Below are 19,372 nucleotides of genomic sequence, written 5' to 3' on the forward strand. Positions count from 1 at the left end.
CACATTTTTGAATGATCGTGCACTGATTTCGTCCTTTGATAGTGACGAAAAGTGATAGTGGGCCTCCTCATTCGTCCAGTAGGAGTCAGATCATGATTCCCAGCAACCATCCATTTCTTCCACTCTTCTCTCATAAAGACTTTAAATGGTTTGTTGATTGAAACACATCTTTAAATCTGTTTTTTGTTGTTTCGCTAATATGTGCTCTGAACTGGTCAAGCACTAATAAAGCAGATTTTTTCAGAAGCCCTCCAGGACGTTTGAACCACACTTTTTCAATCCATACTTTCATTCCATTTTCGTCCATTCATCCTTTTTCATGAACATGCACAACAGCTCCTCGTGGAATAACATCTTTTGAAATGGTTTTCCTTTTGAAAATTAGCATCGGTGGCAATTTGGTGCCGTCAGCACTGCAGGACAACACAGCAGTGTAATGTGTTTTCTCATGTCCTGAGGTTTTAACGTTTTGTTTTGGCACCTTTTGAGGTCAACCGTCTTATTAGATGGCACATCAAAGGTTAGCGGGACTTCATCCATATTCCCAGTCTGGTCCATTGGAAAATCTTTTTTTTTTCCTAGCATTAATTACAAATTTATGAAAAGACAAAATCTCCGATTCATATTCTTGTGGCATTTTTTGTGCAATTCTAGTTTTGGTGCACATAGCAAGGCCGCTTGTCCTCATAAATCTGTAGCATCATGATGGTGAGCCAGTAAATTCCTTAATGCCTTTCTCTACACCCATGCGTTTGGCTTCATAGATGATCATTTTTGTAGAAACCGAGAAGCCCATATTCCGGTGACGTGTGATTTATTCTTCATGTCCATTTGTAACTATGGCCGTTTTGCAGCATGCCCACGAAAAGTGTGCTTACCGGTAGTTTTATCAAGTTTTTGCAGCTGATCCTCCTGTTTCCTCCACTCTCATCATTTTTTCAGTTGGAGGTGGCCCAAAATGTCTTTCCGCTGCTCTGTTTCCATGTTCTTTTGCATAATTTACTACCTCCAGTTTAAACGGAATTTTATATGCTAATCTTTTCGCCTTTGACATTTTGTACCGTTAGGGAATTGGTGTTTTTCTGAGGAAAATACAATAATGAAAGAACTGTCAGTTGTTATGAGAGACATATTACTGTACACATCAATAATTTGACTCATACCACTTGGCGATGCACATGGGTTTCCGTAAGTCTTAATCCATGTATTGCCAAGCGGTACTACTATTAAAGGGCACCAACCAGCCTGACAGGCAGGGCTTTGCATAGCAGGAGGGACTATGTGCGTCTCTCCTACCATGATGGGCTCCTTGCCTGCCTGTCAGGGCACTATGCGGCATCACATAGTCCCGGACAGCCAATCAAGACGCCGACTGGACGAACCCGTGCTCTGCCGAATGGAGCAGGTGACAGGGCAGACAGCGGCTCCACGGATGGGTGATTAGCGTGATCAGTATCTATGCAGCGCATAGATGCTGATCATGCCTTTACAGTGGAACCTCGGTTTGCGAGTAACTTGGTTAACAAGTGTTTTGCAAGATGAGCTAAAATTTTTAATAAATTTTGACCTGATAAACGAGCGAGGTGTTGCAATACAAGTAGTATGTATACTCTTTGTCTGCTGAGCGTCATGTGATCACAACTAAGCTGATGGTTCTTTACTCTCTCTCTCTCGCTGCGGGATTGTGTGCAATCGTCTCCTATTTTCCGTCTGGAGTCGGCGTGCCTCACTCATATAGTCAACATCCATACGCACGTATACTGTTTACTACAGCATTGTGTGTGCGTGTGCGTGTGTGTGTTGTGACGTGCGAGTCCCCGTTTTGCACCCCAAAACACGAAGCTGAGTCTCAATACTTTAGCAGCACCAGCTTTATTCAGCTTGAAACAGCAACAGCGCGGTTATTTATTGTAGCGGGATCTGCCACTCTCCTATACACATACACAGCAGTCAGGCAGGGTCGTGGCCAAGTAGTACTGTGCCCTGTGCATTTATAATGTTCCTTGCATTTATATTGTTCCTTTCTTACTGCATCAATAAACAGCTCGTCTTCCTCTTTATCTGAGACATCACACACTGCATGCACGGGTTTACCTTTTCCAGTCCTGCAAACTTTAGCAAAGTGGTTCAATTTACCCCATTTTTTACACTGTCTTCCTTTAGCTGGACATTGACTTTTTCCACTGTGTGCTTTGTTTCTGCAGTAGCTGCACTTATGAATATGCTTGTATGCGTCACTCGCTTCATATTCTTTTGCTGCCTTCTCAATTGTGTAATGCGTTTTTTGTTCAGCGCTCTTTGGAGGTCTTGCTTGTTGTCTGCGTACTGCATTCAGTCAGTTGACGTGAGCCGTTCGGAGTACATGCATCGAAGGTTCTCAGCTGTGCTTGTGCTATCTCGTGCGATCTTGCCATGTCCACAGCTTTATTTAATGTTAGCTCAGACCCGGTACTTAAAAGTTTCTGTCGCACTTTCGCTGAGTTTGTGCCAAACACTATTCTATCCCTGGCCATCTCATCTTCATTTGCATAAGCACAGTCCTTCACTAGCAATTTTAACTCCGTTACAAAGTGATCAAAAGTCTTGTTAATACCCTGTGTCTTCTCATTAAACATGTATCTCGCGAATATTGTATTCGTCTTAGGCATGACAAATGCCTCAAAACGGTCATAATAAGTTTTCAGTACCTTGGCTTCCTCCTGGGTGAGAGTCAGTGTGTTAAAAAAAGTCTCTTCCTTTATCCCCAGTCCATAGGAGCAGCTAGCTGCATTTCTCACTCTCGTCTTTGCCTTTTAGAGGGCCAGAAAACATCAGCTCCACGTGCTGTCGGAACTTTTTCTATTCTCCCGGAAGGTTAAGAGAATCCCAGTCATTTCGTGGCGAGGGAAAGCCAACAAAATCCATGACTGTCCTCTATTCTGACACCATGTCTTATTTTCACAAATTGTAAAAAATGAAATGATGGCGAGACTTTGCAGGGGAACTTTACTCTTACATTCACAGCCTTGAGGTACCTTTTTCTGATGCCTTTCTGATGACATAGGTGCCTAAACCATGCCTGATAATAATACATTTTAATGACATAAATATTAGTGATCACCTCGATAGACATCTCACCACCCAAATCGCTACTCGTGAATCCAAGATGTTTAACAGGAATTCCCGGTATTAACTTTCTGATTTGCCTGTGAATATTTAGCAGCAGCGTGTCTATTGGATTGCTACTGACGGACGGCTTTATATGGACAGGCACTCAATTACGTGGGAGGCATGGGTATGGGGGACGCAATTTAGGCAGGCAGCCAACTACCATGCCTCCCACGGTGACCGAGCTGCAGGCTATGGCCGTATATATGTACGCAAGTAGGATTCAGTTATGACCGTTACGCGTAGAATTTCGAAATGAAACCTGCTTAACGTTTCTAAGTAAGCTGTAAGGAATTAGCCTGCCAAATTTCAGCCTTCTACCTACATGGGAAGTTGGAGAATTAGTAATGAGTGAGTCAGTGAGGGCTTTGCCTTTTATTAGTATAGACTAGCAAAATACCCGCGCTTCGCAGTGGCGAAGTACTGCCTTAAAATTTTTATTAAGAAGAAAATTAAACCTTTTTAAACTGAGGGAAAATATACCAATAATTATTTGTTAAGGAACGAAAAAGGAAATGGATACCTGAACAATGTAAAGTAAGTCTAAAATACCTACACAATAACTATAATCGTAATAAACGAACAATAAAACAGCGGAGAAGCCGTGGATTAAATAAATAGGCTGCAGTTATCAGCAGGGAGACGTGAATCCCGTGGCAAAGCAAGGAAGGGAATGAAGAGTCCGGAGTGACAGATGGCCTTATATAGGCAGGCAGCCAACAACGTGGGAGACATTGGGATGGGGGACCCAACGGCGCCTCACATAGCGACCGAGCTGCAGGCTATGGACGTATATATGTACGTAAGTAGGATTCAGTTAGCGTTGGGAACCCGCATACCAAATTTCTTGAAGATAGGCCCATAAGTAACAAAGACCATTGGAAAGTTCAATATGGCGGGCGACAGTGGCGCCATACCACCGAAATAAGTACGTACATTGGTTTCAGTTAGCACAGGGAAGTCACCTACCAAATTTCGTGAAGATGGGGCCATAAATAAGAAAGTTCAACATGGCGGACTTTGTCGACCGTTACGTGTAGAATTTCGAAATGAAACCTGCTTAACTTTTCTGAGTAAGTTGTAAGGAATGAGCCTGCCAAATTTCAGCCTTCTACCTACACGGGAAGTTGGAGATTTAGTGACGTTGGAAAGTTCAATATGGTGGCCGACAGTGGCGTCATACCACCGAAATAAGTACGTACATCGGTTTCAGTTAGCGCAGGGAAGCCGTCTACCAAATTTCGTGAAGATGGGGTCAGCCTTCTACCTACACGGGAAGTTGGAGAATTAGTGATGAGTGAGTCAGTGAGTGAGTGAGTCAGTCAGTCAGTGAGTGAGGGCTTTGCCTTTTATTAGTATAGATTAATCATTTTTATATGAATAGTTTTGGGTTGTGGAAAGAACCGTCTGAGTTTCCATTATTTCTTATGGGAAAATTCACTTTAATATACAAGTGCTTTGGACTGCGAGCACATTTCCAGTACAAATTATACTCGCAAACTGAGGTTCCACTGTATTTTGTTTTGTAAGTGCTGCTGGTTAGTGCCCTATAAAAAAGCACCTAGGCAGGGCTCATTTTATTTTTATTTTTGTTAATATACCACTGTACATTTGTTTTTTGTTTAAACACATTTAGTTGTAGAAGTACGGTACCTAGGACACTTCTGGACCTGTCCTTGATGATCTGATCCTGTCAGTCAGTCAATCAGTGTCTCACACACACACACACACACACACACACACACAAAGGGGAGGCGTGAGTTGTGCTGATCATGTGACCTGAATGACTGACTGACCATTGAGACTCCAGGAGGAGGGACTTGCAGTGCTCCCACGAACACAGCTACAACAAGCTGGACATGGAGCAGCACATTAGTACCAGCAGAGTAAGAAGCGGGCGGAGGGAGAAAGGGAGATGACTGTCACAGGCTGTTATGGTTTTAATAATTTTATTTTCCAAGGTACTGGTACATTAAGTCCTTCCCCATCCCCCCTTCACGCCGTCATCGAGGTCATCAGACACAGGGTGTGTGGTGTGTCTGAGAGTGGTGGGCGGGCATTGCCGCGGTGCCTGTCCATATGGCATTGCTGATTAAGTGGCTGTGGCTATGAGGAGCGAGGAGGGCTGACATCACCTCCAGCACCTGATTGGTTTAGTGTGTCCAAGAGTGGTGGGCGGGTGTTCCCTCGGCGCCCGTCCGTATGGCGTTGCTGATTGAGCGGCTGTGGCTATGAGGGGCGAGGAGGGCTGACATCACCTCCAGCACCTGAACTGTAAATTGTAAGTACCGTAAGCGACAGTAAGTGAAAGCAGCAGCGGGCGACAGCGCTGCTGCACAGCATTCGGACTAGAAGATGTACTCTCATTTTCCTCCCACTTTTGAAGAAAAAAAAGTGCATCTTATGGTCTGAAAAATACGGTATTTATTCATTCATTGAACCTGGAACGAGTACCAGTCTATTGCTAAGAAATTCAAACATTCATGCAGTCAACCCCCTACCTGCAAGGATAATGAAACAGGAATGGTCCCCAATTCATCTCTGCGCCATTTAATTACAAAATGAATTATTTAAAAATTAAGCTAAATTTTAAAAAGGTTGTTAAAATTAATAACATACAACAAAAAGGCTTAACTTTCTAATTAAACTGAATTATTGCTTTGATATTATCATTTGGCTATATTTTTAATCCTTCATAAAGCAACTTTTCATCAGTTTTAAAATGGATTTAGTACAATAACAGATCATGTCTCATGTATTATTGCCTTTTATGGACTATATATCTTAATAATGATTATGCTTTTTTGCTTTAATAATTTGTAGTTTTCTTTTTCTATTCTGTCAGAAGTTGTAACATTCTCAAAGCAGGAGGACACCGAAATCTAAAATTTGTTAAACAAAAACACCTTTTGACCTTTTAATTGAGATTAATTCTGACTCAAAATGTAAGTGGAAGGACAAGATGAAAGAAGAAATCGATTAAAACTGCAGTATACTTCTTCTGGAGGTGAATTTCACCTCTCTACATAAAAATATGTACTATAAATGAGGAAAAAGGATAGAGGCACGATTTGCTCTGTCATATGTACAGGACTGAGTTTGTTACCTTCCTGCTGTACAGGTGGGTGATTTTCCAGCACAGGTAGATAGGCTCCTGGAAAGAGCAGACTATGTTGGAACAAATGAAACAGGTAAAGACAGGCATGAAGTTCTATAGACTAAGCTTATAGAGAGTTAGGTGGAAAGCTATACAGCAGAACTAACAAGGAGGTCTTCTCTGAAGTTCTGCCTACACCACGCACCAACTGAGAAAAGACTGAGGAGATTAGTTAAGTTAAAAGTGTGGCACAGATCTTTGAGTAGGATGGTGGGAGATAGGTTTATGGGATATCCAAGCTACAAGTACCTAGGAGATCACATAAACAACAAACTGGACTGGTCTGACAATACAGTGAACACTGTACAATAAGGGCCAGGGCAGACTGTCCTTCCTAAGGAGACTCGGGTCTTTTGATGTTAGCGGAAAGCAGCTGGAAATATTCCATTAGTCTATAGTAGCCAGCGTGTTGTTCTACACTGCATGCAGTCTCCTAAGAATTAACTTGAGCTCAAAAGATGCATAACGCCTGAAGAAAAGTATCAGGAAAGCCCCACTCTATCACAGGGTGAACCTTAGACACACTGGAAGCTGTTGTGGAAAAATTGGATGCCATCATGAAAATTTGCTCCATAATCTCCAAAAGGTGTTCTCTTGGAGCACAATTAGCAACATGCTCATTTCAGCATGATGTGATAAGCAAGCCTCAGGAGATCTCTTCTGCCTACTGCTATCAGGCAATTCAATGCCTCCTCCCAGCACACTATTTAAGTTCATTTAGAAATTTCTGCACAATATACATTTATTTATATATATTTATGTATTTACTTAAAAGTAGTTTACTTAAAGTTTAACATAATCTAATTTATTTAAAAAATCCAATAGCAGCAAACACACTGCTAACAAAAGAGGCTAATGGAGACTAATATGACTTGTACAAAGTAACAGTCAAATATCATTGAATTCAAGAGTGGTGCTGAAAGATTAATCGCAGAATCCACTGTAGTGGATAATATATGGAAACTGACATCTATACCCAAACTTCACCCATATGAGTAAAATGATGAAGTTAGTTTCCTTCCAATTTAGTCTGATGAATAAAACACAATCACATTCTTATTTATTTGTATTGGGGGAGTAATTGGATCCACTAATATTTGCAAGGCTGCAAAAACTCTAATCCAAAATACTATGTTAACATTTAAATCTATGGATCCACCTTGGTTTTTAGAATGGAACAGAGAAGAAAGAAGTTAATTTGAAGCATAATGTTTGCAAGGATTGCCATATCTTCACACTATAAACTACAGCCATCACAGTGCAATCTGAATTAGCGTATTACACTTTACTTAAAACTGAACTGAAATTTTTCAAATATCTACAACCAGTTATCATATTAATAAAGAATCACTATGTGAGAGTTCCAAAAACTTGTATGTGCATGTTTCATTTGACAGCTTCTACTCTATGGCAATGACTAAAACAGATATTATGCAGAAAATCAGGTACTTTGATTCTTGGTAGTAATGCACTTAACTAAAAATAAAGGATGATGCTAAAGTTGTAAAACCAGAAAAGTAGCAAATTGGTTTCAAAATCATGACTATAAATTAGCTTAATGGAGTAGCTCACCCATACACCAAAACAGCATCCATACAGCCATCTGAGTAATACGAGTACATGTAATACAAGCAATATGAGTAATACAGCAAACTATTTTCATTAGAGATCCACCAACAATACATCTGTTACAACTTTGAGAAGCTGAAAACAGATAATAATCAAAAATACATCAAGAGATAGTGTAAAATGTTATTGCTGCAGGCACCGTTACCTAACTGTGATAAAACAATATTAACTTTAACAAAGTAATCTGAAATATTTTATATTTGCATACCTTAGTTATGCCAGGAAGATCCACCAGTGTAAGGTTGACAACATGAGGTGAAAAGATTTTCAGGTGAATAGGCTCTGGACTTATACCCTAGAGAAAATAAGTTTTCACATAACTCTTAAAAATTCTTAACATCATGACATTTTAATGTTATATTTTACTTTTCATGCCCTTAAAAGCTCAACAGAAGGTACTGTCTCAGGAAAGGCCTTAAATTGTAGCACGTATTCTTCTACAATATGTCTAATTATACTCTTTGAACAATTGAACTGTTTGTTATCTTTTTAATGCCTTTCAGAATGAAACTTTGCAAACATTTTGTCAAGAAATGGGCATTCAGCCCAACAAAGCTTTCCCATATTATCCACCTAATTGTTCCAGAAGAATATCAATTTCAGATTTAAAGGTCCCAAAATTTCTAGTCTTCTAGACTAGTTGCTAATGTATTCTACACTAAGCAAAAGATAATTCTTAGTAAACATAAACCACAATTCTGAAATGTAATATAACAATTCCCCTTATAAAATCTCTCTTTATTTCAGTTAAGTATAATAAACACAATCAGTGTTGATTTTCACTCTATTCACTTTATATTGTGTATCTATTCAAGTTATGAGGTTGCGAGATGCTCATTTAACTTTTTGCTTTTCTTTTTATATTTTTTCTTCTTCTTTTCTCTGGAGCAGGAGCATCTCATCTACTGCTGCCAAGTATATCAGTAGGGGAGTCACAATGTAAGTCATATCCACACTGACTAGTACCACACTTCAGTTATTCATCTTGACACTAACAAAAACAGGGAGCATAAACTGTGTACATCAAGTGAGTGCAGGGTGGATGTGTGGCAAACTGGTTGGTATAAACAGGCCCAGACTCTTTAGTGTTCCTGGCCATTCAGAGAGATTGGGTAAATTATATCTCTACAAATAGGTCATAGTTCCACTCTCTATATTAAAGAGTCTTTCTTGTTTCTTGCTTTTTTTATTTATAAATGTAATAAAAATGAAGTTGATGATTTTAACTGTTTGGAGAATTAAACAGTGATTAATCTGTAGCATAGCCCAGGATGTTCAAGGTGGATGGTAGGTCTGTTTCAATTTTTTGAATTTATATAAAGTAGCACAGTGAACTAAAACAAAGAATGTCTTTGTAAAATAAACCAAATTTAAAGCTTAACTTTATCAATTATGTTTGCCGATCCATTTGCATTCACAAAGCCACTAAAACCAACTGTACACATTGTCACACACGTGTGCATGGGAAGCAGCTGAAGGGCTTAGAAAATACTGTTTATACATCTACCCAGGGGGTGCACTGACGCTCTTTCTAAGTTCTCTGCAGGTCTTACCCGGGAAATCCCACCAGGAGCAGCCATTTCCAGGAAGGACACATCACTTCGGTTCCGCCCCAAGAATGAGGTCACTTCGGTTCCGCCCCAAGGATGATGTCACTTCCAGTTCCGGCCCAGAGGACGACATCATTTCCGCCCTCTGTGCTATAAAGCTCACTGCCTTTGCTTAGGCAGGCAGTTCTGTTTTGGACTCTGTTGTGTAACAACTTTGCAATGCCTCAAAGACTTTTGCAGCCGGAAACCGTAATAAACGGGTGGCTGCCCCAAACCTTTCACGCCTCTGGTCTCCACTTATTACAGTGGCGTAGTCGGCAGGATGGTGTCCCCGATGAACCCGGGACACGAACTATCACGGAACCAGGTGGGTGAGTACCGGGCCGAGTTTGGGCGGGAGTGCCAGAGGGTCAGGAAGGACGCTGTGCAGGCTCTGCTCCATGAGCATAACCCGGTGTGGACCACCCATCTCGTGGAGAACGTAGAGGGGACCCACAGGCGTGGGCTGGCTTCTGGGGAACACACACGAGTGGCTCAGTATGCTCTCCTTGGCAGGAAAGCCGAGCTGCCCATCGGGACCAAGGTCCCAGTTAACGATGGGTTGTCCCCAGGCCGCAGGTGAAGGAAATCATAAACTGGGAGTTTAACCCAAGCAAAGGGCTGTCAGAGCAGGCTATGGCTCTCTGGCAACAGGTGGGTGAGTGGCTACGCCATTGAGTTAACCCCTTACAAATAGTGCAGCAAGTGGCCTGTTTTCTGCTGCTAAAAGACTACCCCAGGAATTTGCCCAGCCGCCTGGGGCGAATTCCATTCTATGGACGAGCTGCTACAGCTCTTGCAAACCCAGAGGCCGGCTGTGAAACCTGGGAGGGCAGAACAGCCGCTCTGTGGACTACCCGGGAGCTATGTCCTACTAAAGCAGTCCCTTCCACGCATTCCAGAGCTTGTTCCGAAGTCGCCGGGCCGTCTGGCTTGCGACCTGTCGGGGAACAAGGCGGACCGTAGGGGACAATGGCGGGTTGTTTGTGTGCCCTTAGCAATCCCCTGGCGGATAAACATACGGGGGAGCTTCTTATTAATGGACATAAGATAACAGCGCTGTTTGATTCCGGCAGTAACGTGTCTGTCGTTGCTCGCCGCTTTTCTACCGCAACAATGGATTAAAAAAGACCAGTCTAAAATGTATACACGGAGATATCCGCCATACAATACCGCCCGGTGTTACATATGTCTCGGAGGAACCCTTCGACAGCTTACCGTGGCGGTGCATCCGGATCCTCCGCTTCCGTAATCCTCGGGCGGACTGGTCTGATAGTAACGCGTAGTTTAGAAAGCATTCCCGAAAACTTATGGCCTCGTTATAGATGACAACGATTCATCTCAAGCTGCTTCCACACCGTAATCAGCCGACAGGGAGTGGGGCGTAGGCCAAGAGAGTGACGAAGACACTCCCGGACCGTCGCGGGCTACTACGCCATCCACTAGCGCCCGGCAGCGAGGAGGATCTCCGCCCCTTGAGGTCAGACCGACCCTCTCTCTGAGTTGCACTTTCAGTTTAGAGCAACACCGCTTCTTTCAAGAGAGAACAGTGGAATGACGACTCTCTGAAACACATAAAGAATGCAGTGGTTCTCGTTAATGGCCAACGCGCGCATTTGCCCATGCCACAGGGACCTCACTTTGTCATTGATAATGAATTGTTGTATCGGGTCGCTGAACATGAGGGGAAGGTCCGGAAGTTGTTGCTAATCCCGCGGACCTACCGGCGGCAGGTTTGCGAGTTAGCACACTCCCACCTTCTTGGAGGCCATCTTGCTCCGATAAAACATTAGAGAGAATTAAGCTCCGGTTTTTTTGGCTGGGGATCAATGAGGAGGTTCGCCGTTTTTGCATTTCCTGTCCGGAATGTCAACTGCGGCAAATTCCTAGGAAGGATCGTGCTCCTCTGGTCCCCCTTCCCCTTATTGACGTTCCCTTTGACCGGATTGGGGTGGATATAGTAGGACCCCTAGAACCCTCAGCCCGAGGATATAAATATATACTCGTCCTCGTGGATTATGCTACCCGATTCCCTGAAGCCGTTCCGTTGCTTTCGGCTACCACAAAAATATTGCACGGAACTAGTAGGAGTCTTTTCGCGGTAGGCATTCCTAGAGAAGTCCTGACGGACCAAGGAACGCCTTTTACCTCGGAAACGCTCAAGGAGACTGCCAAGTTACTGAAAATAAAGCATTTAAAACCTCGGTGTATCATCCTCAAACCGATGGCTAGTGGAGAGATTTAATCAAACTCTCAAGCAAATGCTACGTAAGGTAGTCAGCAAGGATGGGAGGAATTGGGACCAACTCCTCCCCCTTGTCCTCTTTGCTACGGAAGTTCCTCAAGCCTCTACGGGGTTCTCTCCATTTGAATTATTGTACGGAAGACAACCCCGGGGTTTATTAGATATTTTAAAAGAGGGCTGGGAAGGGGAGGCACAGCCCTCCACTAATATTTTGGAATATATCGCCCAATTGCGCATAGATTTGATGCAATAAGACCGATTCTAAAAAGTCATATAGAGGAGGCGCAATCAGCACAGGCCCGCCTTTATGACCATGGCACGGGAGTTCCAACCGGGGATCGCGTCATGGTATTGGTACCAACTTCTCACTCTAAACTGCTCGCACATTGGCTAGGCCCCTACGAAATTAAGGAGAGGAAGGGACTGGTTGACTATTTGGTGAAACAGCCCAATCGCCGACCAGCTGAGCGAATATATCATGTAAACCTGCTGAAACCGTGGAAGGAGAGGGATCCCGATCCCTCCTCCGACAGCCCTGCTCTCTCTTGCGGAAGTAAGTTCCCTTAATTTCGCGAGCAGCTATCCCCAGACAGAAACAAGAGCTCAAGCAGCTATCCGCTCTGTCCCAGAGGTGGTAAGTGAACAACCAGGTCGGACCTCTCTGATTGCGCATACATATTGACTGACCGGGGTGATCGTCCGTGAGCGACCCTACAGACTCCGGAGGCAAAGAAAGTAGAAGTGGAACTGGAAATCAAGCGAATGCTGGCACTAGGAGTAATCGAGGAGAGTAGTAGTCCCTGGTCCAGTCCCATCGCCTTGATTGCTAAGCCTGACGGCAGTTGGAGGTTTTGCAATGACTTCCGTCGGCTTAACCAAGTTTCCGATTTGATGCTTATCCCATGCCTCGCGTGGATGACCTCCTCGAGACTGGGACCAGCCAAATTCTTGACTACACTTGACATGACAAAGGGGTACTGGCAGGTTCCTTTAACGGAGTCCGCGAAGGAAAAAAACGCGTTTAGCACTCCTAGCGGACACTGGCAGTATCGTGTCCTTCCATTCGGGTTACACGGGGCCTGCGACTTTTCAGCGCCTGGTGGACAAAGTGCTCCGCCCCATAACTCGTTCTGTGCTGCCTATCTGGATGACGTTGTCATCTATTCCAGCACCTGGAAGGAACACATACAGCAGGTCACAGCAGTATTACGGACACTGGGAGAGGCGGGCTCGAATCAACCCCAAGAAATGTTTCTTTGGATTGAGGAAGCCAAATATTTGGGCTACCTAGTGGGCGGGTACTGTGAGGCCACAGTGTTCCAAGTTGCAAGCCATAATGGCCTGGCCCGTCCGCAAACCAAGCGGCAAGTCCAATCCTTTCTCGGTTTGGCGGTGTACTACCGCCGGTTTGTGCCTCGCTTCTCCGAGAGAGTGGCGCCCTTGACCGACTTGACGAAGAAAAGAGCTCCTAATACGGTGGTATGGTCTGATAAAGCGGGGCTGCATTCAGTGACTTAAAAGGGCTCTGACTTCAGCACCTATCTTGATCTCCCCTAACTTCTCTCTCCTTTTATCCTCCAGACGGACGCCGGACACAGGCTTGGGTGCCGTGTTGAGCCAAAGCGTCGACGGTGTTGAACACCCCGTTATGTACCTGAGCCGGAAACTGTTGGACAGGGAGACCAGGTACGGCGGTGGAGAAAGAGGCTCTGGCGATCAAATGGGCGGTAACTCAGCTGCGGTACTACCTCTTGGGTCGCGTGTTCACTCTGGTGACGGATCATGCACCTCTGAAGTGGATGGGCCTTCACAGGAGTCGAATCCGCGGGTCACGAGGTGGTTTCTTGACCTGCAGCAGTACAAGTATACGCCGTTCATCGACAGGGGTCTCTTCATGCCAACGCCGATGCCCTCTCCGGGCCCACGACCTCTCGGTGCAGGTCGCCCGACCCGACGGGTCTGGGCTGAGGGGGGAGTCTTGTCACACACGTGTGCATGGGAAGCAGCTGAAGGGCTTAGAAAATACTGTTTATACATCTGCCCGGGGGGGGGGGCGGGTGCACTGACGCTCTTTCTAAGTTCTCTGCAGGTCTTACCCGGGAAATCCCACCAGGAGCAGCCATTTCCAGGAAGGACACATCACTTCGGTTCCGGCCCCAAGAATGAGGTCACTTCGGTTCCGCCCCAAGGATGATGTCACTTCCAGTTCCGGCCCAGAGGACGACATCATTTCCGCCCTCTGTGCTATAAAGCTCACTGCCTTTGCTTAGGCAGGCAGTTCTGTTTTGGACTCTGTTGTTGTAACGAACTCTTGCAATGCCTCAAAGACTTTTGCAGCCAGGAAACCGTAATAAACGGGTGGCTGCCCCAAACCTTTCCACGTCTCTGGTCTCCACTTATTACAACATGTAAGGCTAATTGTACTTGTCCTTAAAGGAAAATAAATATATTTTGTTGCCACAGGATAGTATACTGTGCATATAACATTCTGCTCTTGTTCCCACAAGATAATAATCATTCACTTATACTTCTCTTTTTTGTACAATATATCTTGTGACCTCAACATGAAATCTCACAAAAACACAAGAGAATCACTTAGAAAATAAAAATTACTGTCCTTAAACAATATTGATGTGATGTCATTATCAATATCAATATTATGATTGATAGATGTTATATCAGACGGTTGTGGCGAGCCCCCTCTTCTACGCAGTGGTGTGCTGGGGAGGCAGAATAAAGAAGAGGGACGCCTCACACTTGGACAAACTGGTGAGGAAGGCAGGCTCTATTGTAGGCATGGAGCTGGACAGTTTGACATCCGTGGCAGAGTGACGGGCGCTGAGCAGGCTCCTGTCAATCATGGAGAATCTACTGCATCCCCTAAACAGTATCATCTACAGACAGAGGAGCAGCTTCAGTGACAGACTGCTGTCACTGTCCTGCTCCACTAACAGACTGAGGAGATCGTTCCTCCCCCACACTATATGACTCTTCAGTCCCACCTGGGGGGGATAAACGTTAACATTATTCAAAGTTATTGTCTGATATACCTCCATTTTTATCAATCTTTAATTTAATATTGTTTTTTATCAGTATGCTGCTGCTGGAGTATGTGAATTTCCACTTGGGATTAATAAAGTATCTATCGCATTTAAAAACAAAGGCAAGGCAATGTAAAATAAGCTGTATGTACACATCAAAGACTATTCTTTTTATTACTATAAAATGTACTTTATCATTTTGTACTTGAGTACTTTTGAAAGATAATTAACTGATATACTTGTTACTTCAGTGAAAGTAAATATTTGACAAAACACTTCTACTTTTATTCAAGTATCATTTCTGAGTACTTTTTACAACTGTGTGATGAAAAGCTTTCTAATGTCACCCTTAAGAAGATTCTAGCTGTGTTCCTGCATTCTTGTTAAACTCAGTATAGAGTATCAGCCTGGATCCACTGTACTAATTCCTTTCATAATTTAAAAACTTCAAACATGTCACCTCTTAACACTAGAATTACCAAAAGCTTATGAAAAAGCTCGTAAATCCGGCCCAACTTAAATCTGCCCGCATGTCTCCATTCAGCGTCTTTTATGTTGTAAATGTTTCGATAAGCTCAAGGAGCAAGCAGCCGGCTATCCCATCCTTCCACTGCCTCAGAAACTGCAAAAACCTCTCTAAGCTCATGCATTGTTTATCAGGGAGTCAGGTACCTAGAGCTGTATAAGCTAAAAAATATATTGTTATTTGGAACACATGCATTTCATGCATGTTCTGTGTCTACAAAGATCTGTGTAAGTGTAGCATGACAGAAATGTTGAACACATATCTAAAAGACAAACTTTTTCATGTTTTAGAACCAATGACAAAAGTTTGACTTGAAGTATATAATGTGTGAAGACTAAAGTCCAAATATCAAATGCGCACTTTCACAAAAGGTGCAAATATAACAGAAAAAGTGCACTTTTATTCAAGACTACAACCGGAGAAAAAGAATTGCGTTAAGTGTACATCCTTGTAGCAACTGCTTTGGTAGTACAGCAGTAAGAGATGTGGACTCAAAACCTTGCCGGTTCAAGTCTTTATGTGTCACAGAAAAAACGTTTTGAGTAGTGAGCTGCTCTTATTGTTACTGTTATACAATAAAAACATACATTTAATTTGAGTCTGTAACAGCCAGTGTAAATGTATGGTACTTGTAAAGGTTAGCGTTTTTTATTCAGTTTTATTTTCTCAGTCGCGTTCACACTCGCCCCGATCTGACACTGCTGTTTGCAAATAAAGATGAACTATAACAATGGTGAACTCAGATTGGAGAAAGAGAACAGAAGCCCTCCCTGCAAGAAATGTCCACTAGCATATAAGAACAACGCCACTGCACCAGGTGTAAAAGCGAAAGATGGCACCATTTCGATAAAGGATAACATCCGGTGTCATCCTGCCAGTCAGTCTGCCCCACACCTGTCCTTCAATGAAACAGCACGGCTTACAGAGCTCGCCAACGTATCGTGCAAACTCCTGTTTGTGATTATGTCTTGTGATGGTCTTTACATAGGAAACATTTATATGTTACCTATATAAAAGTCAGATTGAATGTTATTTAAGTAAATAAATCAAGGTAAATCACATTTAATCTGACTTTTCTGACTACAGCTATAGACTCTTCTGTACGTGAACGACTCTCCATGCTAGTGTTTAGATCTGGACGGTGTATGTATCCAAAAAAGAAGTCCAACTGCATTCTTGTACCATTGCTCACGTACTAAAGTGTCAGCAGGCATTTTTCGTGGCATTACATGCGTATTTGTGAGCATGCCCTTGTCGATCAAACAGAGGAAGCTCTGCAGTCTACTTGTGACTTTAAGCTATAGGAAGATAAGTAAATAAACCAAGTGTGAGATGTGGCCGGCTTGTCATCCCGGCCAATACCCTCAGGCCGCCAGATGGAGCCCTCCCTGCAGTATGGAGGTGACCTGAAGAACAGCAGGGAGTCATGGGACATGTAGTTTTTATACAAGACCCTGCTGGATACCACAGGGGCCGCAAGAGGGAGCTGCAGGGAGGACCGAAGACTTCTTCGTGCCCTATAACCCGGAAGTGAGTCAGAGAAAGAGTGACGTGCTTCCAGGGTGAAAAGAAAGGACTTGTACCTGACCACGAAGGGATTGAGAGTCACTTGGACTGGGGATTGGAACGCTTCTGGGTCAGGGTATTTAAAAGGACTATGGGAGCTCCCAGACGGTGAGCTGAGTTGGGTGGTAGGAGGGCAACGCGTCTGTGAGTTGGAGGATTGGTTATTGTTACTATTGTATGAGTATAGTGGAGGAGAGGGTGCTTTGTGCACAGTGGAGATTTAATAAAGTCAACTTGTGGACTTTTACCTGGTATCTAGAGTCGTGGACAGGGGTTCAAGGAAGCGATACTGCCCCTTATCTGTCACACAAGGTAAATAACATTCAATTTGGCTTTTAAATAGGTAACATAAATGTTTCCTAAGTAAAGACCATCACAAAACATAATCACAAACAGGAATTTGCACAATATTTTGGCGAGCTCTGTAAATGCAGTTTCATTGAAGGACAGGTGTGGGGCAAACTGACTGGCAGGATGATGACGGACCTCGTCCTGCATCGAAATGATGCCATCTTTTGCCTTTACACCTGGTGCTGCTGCGTTGTTCTTATATGCAAGTGGACATTTCTTGTGGGGAGGGCTTCTGTTGTCTTTCTCCGATCTGAGTTCACCACTGTTATAGCTTGTGTTTATTTGAAAACAGCAGTGTCAGATCAGGGCGAGTGTGAACGCGACTGAAAGAATAAAACAGAATAAAAAAACGCTAACCTTTACAACTACCATACATTTACACCGGCCGTTACAGACTCAAATCAAATGTATGTTTGTACTGTATAATAGTAACAATAAGAGCAGCTCACTATTCAAAACTTTTTTTCTGTGACACGTGAAGACTCGAACCGGCGAGCTTTTGAATAGGAGTCAGCAGCTCTAACTATTGTACTACCAAAGCAGTCGCTACAAGGACGTACACTAACGCAATTTCTTTGAATAAAAGCGCACTTGTTCTGTTATATTTGTACCTTTTGTGAAAGTGCGTATTTGATATATGGACTTCAGTCTACACACATTATACACTTCATGTCAAAATTTTGTCGTTTGTAGTAAAACATGGAAAAAGTTTGTGTTTTAGGTATGTGTTCAACATTTCTGTCATGCTTACACCTACATAGATCTTTGTAGACACGGAACACACATGCAATGCATGTGCTCCAAATAACAATATATTTTTTAGCATATACAGCTGTAGGTACCCGACTCCATGATAAACAAGGCTTCAGTTGGGAGAGGTTTTTGCAGTTTCTGCAGCGGTAGGGGGGATGGTATAGAAGGCTGTTTGCTGCTTGGGCTTATCGACCCATTTACAAGACAAAAGACTCTGAATGGAGAGATGTGTGAGCGGATTTAAGGTGGGCCCATATTTACAAGTTTTTTGTAAGCTTTGGTAATTCTAGTGTTAATATCTGTTTAAACTGAAAAGGTTCAGCTCCTTTCATTTTTCCTGATACGCTAATACCTCTCAGTCCCAGAATCAACATAGTTGCTCTTCTCTGTCGCTGTGTCTTTTTATGTAGCCAAGATACCAAAACTGCATGCAGTACTTCAGGTGAGGCTTCAACTATGCTTTATAAAACTTAAACATAATCTCTTTATACTTGTACTCTATAAAAATTGTAAATTCTTCATAGCGTGAACAAAATGTATCCAAATACCATTATAATAAAGTCTGCAAGTGCTTTATGCACTTCATCTCCACTGTAATAGTTCTTTTACGACTAAAAAAGTAGAAGAATCTTTCTGAGTCATTTTTAACCATATCTGTTATATTTCTCTGTAACTGCCTGAAAATGTTAGTACTTAGTTTATTCCAGACATAGAATATAAAAAAAAAAAACAAAACATCAAGTAATATAATTAACTTATGTGGAGCCAATGCAACATAAGGCAGGAGAAGATGTGTGAATTGCAGCAAAAAAATCCAAATATCGTGTATAAAATGTAAGCTTTCACTGTGCCTACTGCTAAACAGAAACTGTTTCATGGACTAGCATGAAAAATTATTTTGAAAGCAAAGGTTTGGATAAGTACAAAGTTTACAAATTTACAAATGTGTTTACTTGTTGGTTCAGATTGTGTATATATAGAAAATAAATTGTTACTTTTACTACAATACTTGTTTTGAGAGATTGTTTAGGTACAAGAAACTAAATGTTTACAAAAATGGTTGCTATGTTTCTGAACAGGGAGACACCTTGTGCCAAACAATATAACTTTGCAATGCAATTGGATATGACATTTAATCTTGGTACAATGACAGATTACGGAACAAAAGAAAATTAAGTGTATCATAAAATGTCTTGGTTATGTACTGTAAAATCAAGTGTTTTTGGATAGAATTCCCTAAAGAAACATTTTTTGCATGTTTTATTTAGTTTATATTGGGGAAAACTAGGGCTGGGAATCGATTAAAAAAAATGAAATAATCGCATAATTGTATGGAATGTTCAAGGGAAGCCTGACCGTCAGTGCGCC

General features: G+C 42.7%; 1 protein-coding gene across 13 annotated transcripts in view; it reads right to left on the reverse strand.

Annotated features, from left to right (window-relative positions):
• The window catches only part of dnm1l (dynamin 1-like), a 200,844-nt gene that overhangs the window by 108,759 nt on the left and 72,713 nt on the right, over nt 1–19,372 (reverse strand). For all 13 annotated transcript variants that reach the window (XM_039769937.1, XM_039769930.1, XM_039769935.1 and 10 more), the window contains one exon: nt 8,142–8,228. In XM_039769937.1, the coding sequence (XP_039625871.1) occupies nt 8,142–8,228 (87 nt within the window). The remainder of the gene's footprint in view (nt 1–8,141; nt 8,229–19,372) is intronic.

This window comes from Polypterus senegalus, chromosome 11 (genome assembly GCF_016835505.1).
Source record: "Polypterus senegalus isolate Bchr_013 chromosome 11, ASM1683550v1, whole genome shotgun sequence".
Lineage (NCBI taxonomy): Eukaryota > Metazoa > Chordata > Cladistia > Polypteriformes > Polypteridae > Polypterus > Polypterus senegalus.